Source organism: Leptodactylus fuscus, chromosome 5 (assembly GCF_031893055.1).
Source record: "Leptodactylus fuscus isolate aLepFus1 chromosome 5, aLepFus1.hap2, whole genome shotgun sequence".
In the NCBI taxonomy this organism is placed as follows: Eukaryota; Metazoa; Chordata; class Amphibia; order Anura; family Leptodactylidae; genus Leptodactylus; species Leptodactylus fuscus.
Window position 1 is genome coordinate 100165513 of NC_134269.1, and position 10766 is coordinate 100176278.

The 10766-nt window shown below is 38.6% G+C and overlaps 1 protein-coding gene across 1 annotated transcript; it reads right to left on the reverse strand.

Annotated features, from left to right (window-relative positions):
• Positions 1–7733: 7733 nt before the first annotated feature.
• LEP (leptin) lies at positions 7734–9538 on the reverse strand. The gene is made up of 2 exons (XM_075276254.1): positions 9384–9538; positions 7734–8108 (listed from the first exon to the last, which is right to left on the reverse strand). Exons 1-2 carry the CDS (start codon positions 9531–9533, stop codon positions 7749–7751), a joined length of 510 nt encoding a protein of 169 aa, XP_075132355.1. The 5' UTR covers positions 9534–9538; the 3' UTR covers positions 7734–7748.
• Between the last annotated feature and the right edge of the window lie 1228 nt (positions 9539–10766).

The window sequence follows — 10766 nt, forward strand, 5'->3', positions numbered from 1 at the left end:
TTCAATTCAGTTCAAAGCATCACATTAGATAGGTGCAATAAGCATCAGCTAAGTCATGTATACTTTCTCTCTGTAACATTGCCGGGCAAACAAACACATTAACCTTAATCATAAATGTATAACTTATTCAAGTTACTAAACTACTTCTCAAAAAGGAATAGTACAGGTGAATATAAGAAACTTTGCAATATATCTCATTAAATTATGTGTCCTTTGCCATTTATCAAGTTTTTTAGATACAAATAAATTACAATTTTTATCTGCGTTATTCATTTATGAAAAATTGTTTTATCATTGACCTTTTCGAGTCCAAGGGGCACTATTTCTTAGGGCCTTTTTCAACTCTGTGGTTGCTTCAGCCATCTTCTTCTGAGTGGCCTGCTAGGGGTGTAGCATACCAGCCAGCCAGAGACACAAACAGACTTGACAAGCTAGTTAGAAGGGCCAGCTCTGTCTTGGGGAGCCCCTTGGACCCAGGTGGGTGACAGAAGGATACTGTCCGTGGTAAGCTCCATGCTGGAGAATAACTCCCATCCCATGTATGAGACCGTGACAGCACTAGGCAGTACTATCAGTGACCGACTGCCTCACCCCAAGTGTGAGAAGGAGTGCTAGCGGAGGTCCTTCTTCCCAACCGCAGTCAGGCTACATAATCTACATCAGGCTAAGGAGAGAGAACTCCGTATAGAGAACTAAATGATCCTGAGTCTTTCTTTTTCTTCCTGGTTACTCTGACTCCTAGTATCTTCTTCTATCTGCTATTCTGAGCTTGTATGTGTTCTTTTGTTGTAATATATTACTGTTATCCATGCTGCTGTAACACATTGAATTTCCCCATGGTGGGACTATTAAAGGATTATCTTATCTTATCTCCACATGCAGAAAGATTCTGGAGAACTTCATTAATTCTATGAATACAAATACCTCACCATCTGCGCAGCCACTGTGCATGGCATGGCTGGTTTGCAAACAGTGCTGTACATCAATGGCGCAGCACACCATGATGCAATTGGTACAATTGTACAGCACTGTTTCAATAGAAAGTGTATTCCAACACCACACTAGACAAATAGTGTGGCAAGCTATGCAGCTATACTTAGGGTAGCACACTGACTGAACAGATGCCACATGACATATCTGTAGCATAGCTCCTGAATGTAAACCCTGATAGCACATTGTAATTCTTGCATTCTGGGACTAAATGACCCACTTTAGAAACTAACACAAGAGGAAACCTGTCATGTTCCAAGATAAGTCTAATAATCAGAACAAGTCCAGTAATAGTAATGCATGGTAAAGTGTTAACCTGGATATTATTCTCTATTTTCTCTAAAGATGGAGAGCCTTTTAAGATGTAGAGTTGGACATTAATGTGATTATTTTAAAGGACCTCATACATTTATTCTCTTCTAGGTGACAACCAAATAAAGTAAGATCAGTTAGAGCTGCAACAGAAAAGCGTTTCACTGGTTATAAATGAGGAATAAAGGACAATTCCCATCACAATATAAAACATTCTTGAAGCTATTTTCTCTTTCCTTTAATTAACAACGCTAGACACATCAATCTTCAATATGGCATTTGTAAGATTTAAAGAATATTCTAAGATAAGGGAAACTCCCAGACCATAAGCTGATCAGTAAATTTACAGGACAGGAGAGATCATAGAAGTCATATTAAAGACCATAGACCTTTTAAAAGATAGAGTTTTAGTCCTTTAAAAAAAATTAATGCAAATGGAATTGTGGAGGGGTGAGAAAAAGACTAAATATTAAACATCTTCTTTTCCGTCAGGAAAATGAAATGTCAGGTGATATGCTCTGCTAACTCATCCTTAAATGTCACTTGCATAAACCAAGAAGTACAGCATCTTCTTAAAAAAGACTAAAATAGACAAGTCACTGGAGCAAGATCTGAAGCATGATTTACGACTACAGACAAATCTTTATCTCTGATATATAAGGATTCTATAATGACAAGGTCTCTTCCACTGGACTAGCTGATGGAATGGCGCCAAATTGTGCCAGTCTTTAAAAGGGGTCAAAGACTGAGCGTCAGCATGGGTTTATAAGAGATCAGTCCTACCAAACTAATCTGATCAGTTTATATAAGGAGGTAAATTTTAGCTTGAACAAGACATTTTTATATGGCTTATTCTGGTTAATAACAGACTGATAGACAACAATGGATTTCTGTTCAAACAATACATTATTTTTCTGTTATATTTACCACAATAATAGTAGTGCTGCACTACTGAGACAGACTCTGATCACAGGATGTTATGCATTTAGTGATGTCAGCGTCTTGGGCAGAGAAGTAGGAATTAATGGTCAAAGAATATTCAATAAAATTTGCATAAAGCAATAGATCTGGTGGTTATAACAAACTTTGTTATTCTTTTTTCTCCATTTATCTGGCATAAATTACTCATGTTCTGTCAGTCTCAGTCTCCCAAGATGGACTTTCAGTTCACTGAAACATCAAATTACAGCTGTGGAAAGAACTCTACTGAGAGAGGAGGAGAAGGAGTGTGAGTAAAGGAGAGACGCAAGCACCAAAATGCTACTATAGCTAATAGCATGTCACCAGACTGCTTTATACACATTATTACTCCTTAGTACTGGTGCATAATGTCCATCATGCTGTTAGTAAGATACACATAGGGATCAAAATCTCCAGTTTACTCTATGTGTTGTGTAGGGGAGACATCATAACAGCTAGTTTTCACCCACTAGCTTAGAAAACTGAGAAATCTGCATAGGAGAAAAATGCTGAAAATGCAGAATACAAGCAGAGATATTGATATTTCTCATGTAAATTGCTGTTATGGTTAACTACTTCATGCCTACTCTTTCAAATAGACTATAGAACTCTTTGCAAGAGGATGTTATGTTGTGATATTTTATTAATTGACAGCATTTAATAGGGGTTTGGATGTTTTTCTTAATTGTTAGAATACTTAAGTTGTATGTACTAGATTACTGCATGGATCATTGACCCAAGGATTTCCTCTGATTATTATATTTGGGATTGGAACGAATTTTGTCCCAAACATAAAGAAAATTTACTTCATAGGGTTCTCTCGCTCTGGATCAACATTGCAGAAGAACTAGATGAACTAGATAGATTTATGTCCATTTTCAGCCTTACTAGCCATGTTAATACTGTATACTACTGTGAAAATCGAGAATTGGTGTTGCATGAAGACAGAGCAGCTAGACGTGAACATTTTTATATCCAATGTCCCATACTGTGGAGGGAATGCCACCAAAACACATCCTGAAAAGTTAATTAACTTACCATCCAGAGCAACGTATTACCTGTCTTGATGTTGTAGAAGATTTTTGTTAGAAATGTTAGGGTAAGTTCACATGGAGTTTTTTGGTCAGGGCTTTGAGGCCGTATTCGCCTCAAAATTCAGACCAAAAAGATGTCTCCCATTGAAATCAACCTCCACCTCATGTTCCAATCCAAAAAACCCTGTGTGAACTTACCTTTATGTTACTGCACAGAACTAACTGGATGCTAGCAGCATATGTACCAGCGAGCACTGATCTGATATATTGGCGGGGTAGTCCTGAAGGTTGCACATTGCATACGTGTACACAGCTGTCTGAACAAACAAATAGACTGAGGTCACACTTTGCAGAAACACAGCTTGTGTTATTGTGGGTTTTTGAGCCAGAGCCAGGTGTGGATAGAGCAAAAGGTAGAACTATAAAGCCAGGTTCACACAGAGGTTTTTTGGACCAGATTTTGACACGGGAAGCCGCCTCATTATCCGGCCCAAAAAGCGCCTCCCGCTAGCCACGACTGTTGCGGATTCTGACAGTCGCGACCTTCTGCTTCGGAATAGGTCCAAGTTAATGGGACTAGTCGGGAGGAAGTGTTGCACCGCCGACAACCTCGGCTGATTCAGCCGCGGAATCCACCTGAAGATAGGGTATGTTGCTTCTTTTTTCTGCGAACCCATTGAATTCAATGGAAGGCGGTTTTCTGAGCTGGATTTTGACACGGATTTCGCATCAAAATCCAGACAAAAAGCCCTGTGTGAACCCGGCTTAAGAGCTTCTTATTTATTCCGCATTCCTTTTGTAGCCATTCTTGGCTTTGGCTTAAAAAAATGCAACAAAATCTGCACCAAAAAAAGCAGAGTTTCCGCAATGTGGGGCCTTAGCCTTAAAGAGCACCTTTCATCAGATCGGGCACATGCAGTTTCTCCCCGCTCCACAGTACAGCGCGATAGACACTGCTGGGCAGAAGGGCGTCCCTGGCTAACTGTAAGAAACGCCCTTCTGACACTAAAGCGCTACGGTACCGGGACCGATAGCGCTTTACACCGGGCACAGATCGGGAAAGCCGACAGTGCGCTGAATTCAGCGCACTGTCAGCTTTCCAGCAGTATATAAAACTGCATGTGCCCGATCTGATGAAAGGTCCTCTTTAAATACTATGCATAACCAGATTTTGACTTGATGCCAATTATAGAAGGTACAACCCTATACCATGCTATTGCTGTGCTGTTACAAGCTCATAACATACTTTATGTTTGACCCACATTGTTCAACTACGTTATTGGTTTGTGAAATGTGATTTGGTTATACTCTTTTATTGAGCATCACTGCACTGTACTGTAGTGTAGCCTAAGATGATATTATTCAATATGTATTAAACAAGAGCAATGAAAGATTTTTGGATAAAATGATTCTTATAACATCAAGCCAAAATCTCAGAAATATTTCTATGATGATAAATGGGCGAGCGGTGCGCAGCATTGCAATAGCAACAGTGAGGGTAGTTTCACACCACTGCAGTTTTTGATGCAGTTTCCAGAGTCAAAACCAGATCTGAATGTAGCAGAAATAAGGAATGTAAATGCTTCCTCTATACTTTCCATTATTTTAGACATTTCTTAAGGCTTTGGTTTAAAAAAAGAATATAATACTGACATTTATTTTATTTTTTTCCAAGAAACGCTGTATTTGTAAGTACCCCAATAATCTAAGCATGTATCCCAGCGTAGGCCAGCGAGGATTTCTTCATATCACGTGAATGAATCAAACTGGATCATACCCACCATAGAATGGCCAAGACATTCTGTTTCAAACAACAGCTTACATATAATGAATGACACTCAAGACATCTTGGCTACTTATAAAACTAATTTAATTTACAAAAATGGGTTTTGACATAAATAAATAAATATAAAGAATTGGCATATTGAATTGTAAATATAGAAAACTGTAAACTTCAAGTTTTAAATAACAAATAATATAAAATATATTAAAAGGAAATACTGTATCTTGATATCTAATAAACGGCAATTAATAAATACGCTATCTATAAATTAATATGTTACTTTATACATCATGTAAAAATAAGTAATAGTAGACTCCGCTACATGATTTACTGAAGAACTGCAAAGTCCCGACTACTGTGAGGACCACTGAGTATAAGGGGACCAGCCCCAATGTAACAAAGGCGTGATATTTGGGAAATACTGTTAATTAGCTAATATGCTCAAGTTGGATGACTGATACAGACTGTATGATTTCACATTCCATATATCAATGTACCTTATTGCTATAAATCAGTGATTTGCCCTACTTGGGTATTTACTAAGGCTGTAAAAGTAATTTTGTTTGGTTTACAGCTCCCTGAACAATCCAGAGCTACTAATGTATGGACGAGAGCTATTCTCTTCTAAAAACAATGGTACCATTTGCTTTTTATATCAAAATAAATTAAGAAATCAAACAACAAAATCTCTCAGTATAAAATTGGAGACATGTAAAGATACAGTATGAACCAACAGAATGCTATGGCTGCCATATTACTGTTCAATAAAACTCACAGGTTGCATGAGCACCATGTTACACCATGATGCTAAATTTGGCACAGCCAGTACATATAATAAACAGTACAAAACACATAAATATGAAACATTTCTGTTAAGATAAAAATAAATATATTGCATAAAACAGAAGACGGGAAATTAGTAAATTTCCAAATAGTTATCTAGGTCCCTAGTAATAACCTACTGTAGGACTATAGTAACTAGTGCAATTTATTTGGAAGTATCGAAGTCTATGACATCATAGGTATACAGTTTGCAGCTTGTTGTGTTCCTTTGTTCCCAATTTCAGAGTGGAAGTTAAGATCAAGCTTAACCCCTTCCCGACATTCGCCGTAGTAGTACGGCGGATGCCTGGTGTTTAAACATGGCGGCTGTTCAGGAGTCAGGAGGCCGCCATAGCCGCTGGGTGTCTACTATTTTATACAGTAGACACCCAGCGCTAATGCCCATGGTCAGTACTCACACCGATTGGGAGCATAAACCCCTCTGGCGCCTCAGTCAAAGCTGATCAAGGTGCCATTATGTAGCCTGCAATAGAAGAGACAACTGTTTGCAATCTCTACATGTCTTTTACGTGTCTATAAGTACCTGGTTATTATTTCTTCAACATGACTTCAGGTAATTGTATTATGCCTTGCTTGACCATACTCTAGGCTGCCTTATAATAGGAAGTAGTGGTTATTATATACTTACTACATACATGGATTTAGGGCATGTCCATTCATAAGGGGTTAATTGTTTTCCCTGGCTGGTCTATTTACTATTGAGCCACTTTTTATGGTCCACAATATATTTCTTCATAGCTGTGTATTTTGACATTCAGTATTACTTTAGTATAGGGATTCTGTTTTCCCTCTTGTTTGTACAATATTTATACACCTCTTATGTGGATTGTGTATGCAGGCATTACCTGGACACTTACACAGATTTACACTTGTGCACTTTAGATTGTTTTCTAGTGTCCTTCTCATTTGTTTGGCTATTCCATCTGTCCTGCTGTAAAAACATTGATTTTATGATTACACTTTATGTATTTATTTTGTACGCAATAAATTTATATATATATATATATATATATATATATATATATATATATATATATATTTCACTATAATTTTTGTTTCTGATTCTTGTTTTGGCTGGTGCTTTTCCCATATAATTTAGGAGTAAAATGATCCTTAAAAAGTTTTTTGAATTGTCCCTTCATGTATTTGTACATTGTTATTAGATCTCCCCTTAGACGTCTTTTCTCTAAACTGAATAACCCCAAGTTTGTTTCCCTCTGTTCATCAGTTAATCTTAGCCTTGCCTGTGTGATTAGCAACCTACCTACAAATCAAGTCTGGGGCTAGTCCTGGACTTCCTATATACAGGTCATCAGCCCACACAGATTTGCTGGCTATTTTGATTCTGTCTTGTGACTTTGTCCTCACTAGCTTCCTACTTCTCTTTCTATTGTATTACTGATTTCTGACCTTTGGCTTCCCTTGTAACTACTCTTTGGATTATGATTTTGTACTGCCTTGTCTCTCTGACTTTGACCCTTGGCTTGCTGACTCCTCTTCTGTGTTGTTTGTCTTGTCTGCATTCTGTGTTCTGTGTTATCACGTATATCTAGGAAGGGTTTTGCTGCCAAGTTGTCCTCTGCCACCTAGGGCAGTGAGGCAAGTAGATAGGGATAGGGGCTGGGTCAGGTTTAGGACTCACTGTGTCAGTCTCCCTTCTTCCATTGTTCCAGCAGCAGCACTAGAGAATTGCCCAACTAGCAAATTGCTTACATCTTCATTTGGTTTGTAGCTTATGGACAAGGATGGAAGAGTCTTGTCCACAAGAGCTTTTTCAAGTACACAGATAGATAGCCATATGTTCACCACAATCTAGGAATAGTGTCTTAACAGCTTGTGATGTAGTCTACATGTTTGACAATATTATTTAATGTCTTCTCTAGTCGATCAAGTGTTACTTTTTCCATTGTATATGATGCATTTTCATACTGCTCCTTGAAGTATTCCAAAGAGTTGGCGGGTCTTGGTTCTCTGGCCGCACAACCAATGATAAGATGAAGAATCTGTAACAGGCTGCGAAGGTTCTCAATATCACTCAACATTTGTTCTACATGTTCCATTGGAATACTGGACAGAATATTCTGAAATACTTCAAGAGTTTCATCCATCTTTTCCAAGCTCACCAACATGTCTTCATCTGGAATGAAGTCCAAGCCACTACTTTTGAAGCTGCTGGGGTGATTGAGCTGATTCGGGAATAAAATGAACATGGCTGATGAGTGTATGTACAACCAGTCTCCATTGCTTTACTGGGGTTTTCCAGTTACATAAAAGCACAGTTCATCAATTTTAGATCATTGGGAATCCAATTCTCTAAACCCCTCCTGATCAGCTGGTTGAAGGGGCCGCTGTGCCTGTGCAAAATTATATCTTATTCTGCTAAGTGTAATAACTGTAATAACTGTAATACCACTTACAGCCAGTCCAGACTGTGAGCGTGCTTTGCAAGTGTGAACAATGAAAGGACTTCAGCGCTCATGTGAGTACTGCCACTTTCAAGAGTTGGACCCCCACAGATTTAACATTGATTGACTATCCTAAATATAGGCATCAATTTTTCTGTCTGGAAAACCCCTTTAAATTTATATTATTGCTTACATAACACTCAATATTAGACCATTTAAAATGCTCTAACAACAGAATGTACATGCAAAACACTAAAAATAATATGTTAGTGTATTCACAGATAGTTGCATATGATAAATAATGATAAAAGGTGGACTTTCATTTTTAGGTCATTAATGTCATATTACTGAGGATCCAACTTCCAGAACCCACACTGATCAGCTGTGGTGCTACAAAGAAAGTTGTAGTTCCTTAATTGTTTACTAGGCAAAGTGCTATAGATTTTGTAGCAGCTGTGCCAGATACTACAACTTTTTGCAACTTAGTCCCATTGAAGTGAACAAGACTAAGCTGCCACTCCAGGTACTAAACAACCACTACCAAATGTAAACAAAGAAGAAGACATGGTTTGCATTGTAGCTTCATGGCCTCTTCAGGAAGCTGATCATTTGGGATGTTGAGTGTTGGGCCCATTGATTAGATATTAGTTGATCGTAGCTGATCCTAGGGATAATCCCTCAATATTAATGGTTCAGAAATCAATATTAACATGGACCTTTCACCACCTCCACCAACTCTAGCACTCCACGTCATTCAAAAGGTATTACTCTACTGATTCCAGTACAATTGAAATTTTTAATCTAGCCCCCACCATGCCTGAGCAATTGTTGCTATTTTCAGCACAATATGCTAATTTGGCTCTGTGCTATCAGGTGGGCAGCCCCTGGTTTTCTGCTACCAGCTGAGAAGAACCCACTTGATAGTAGAGAGCCTAATTAGCATATTGGTGCTGAAAAGAACAGAAATTATTTCTCAGCAATGATGGAGGCTAGAAAAAATTCCAGGTGTGCTTTGTTTCCATCTATCAGTTGTTCATACTTCTTTATTTCCCTTACCTGAATTGGATGTTCCTGGATCCGTGTTATTAAAATTTTTGAGAGCAGTTTTACATCAGCCTTTAATCGATCCGTTCTTAATGCCCTGCCTTGGCACATGGGTAACCTCATCCAGAGGAACCAGCATAAAGAGAGTAGAATGTATTGCATTTTTCCTGTATAACACTCTGCAAAAATGACAAAATTGTGATAATGACATTGATGAATGTCAATAAATAACCAAATATACATAATAGAAATCAGCAAAATATCACTGGGCCAAAGGCTTTGAGCGCAATTCCACCTTCAGGCTAAGCCCCAGGGGACGTCTCGCAGTAAAAAAGTGCTGCAGGGAAAACTGTGGCGGCAACACATCGTGGTTCTTCCCGCAGCGCTTTAGACAAAAAGTTTGCAGAGGTTTCCTCTGCTGAATTTCTGTTTCAATTATACGCTGGCGTTTCTGTAGGTATAATTGACGTGCTGTGATTTCCAAAACTGAGCTGGTTTTGGAAATCGCGGCATGTCCAGAACGTGGATTTTAATGCAAAGTGGGCATGGGATTGGCTAGAATCCCATCCACTTTGCTGTGACTTTAAAACGCTGCAATTAAAACACTGCAAATCGTGGCATTTATGTCCTGTGGGGCCCCGGCCTCACTAAGATTTGTCACGTCATTCAAAATGACGTCAGCTGGAGTTTAATATCTGACTGACACACATAATACATATCACTCATCACGGTAGAAAACTGCTGATTGATGGGGTTCTGGTTAGGTTAGGTCCCCACTGATCTGACATTAATGGCGTATCAGAAGGATTAGTCACCTATATTACAGTCTCACAAAACTCTTTAAAGTGAATGCCTGCTTTGTACACTCACAAGACATGCTTCTGCTTCAGCAACTAGCTTTAATCTATGGAGAAATATGATGGCAAGCGGTCAACTCATCTGCAGCGATGCCACAGGAGAAATGAAGCATTACACAATAGTTCCCATTCAAAACAACAAGAGTGCCAGGATGGTGCAATAAGGGAGTTCCATTAAGAAGTTGTAATACACTGCATAAATATAATGAATAATATTGCTCAACCACAATCTGTCAAAAAGAGCCTTACTTGGATTCTCCATGGATTAGACCTCTATTGAACATAACAAAATACATGATGATATCACCATTTTGGTATTTGTTAAAAGACTAACTGTGCTCAGGGGGACTGTAGGCTGTAAATTATTTTCACTATGGATCGTGATCACATGATCAGGAGCTGTCACTGTCATTTAAAGTTCACAACACCAGAACCCAAGGTGAATGGACCCTACGTGTCCATATATGCTATGCATACCCTGAAATACAGGTTTACTATATTGAATGGAACCAGCAGTAGGGGTACATTCATCTTCAAT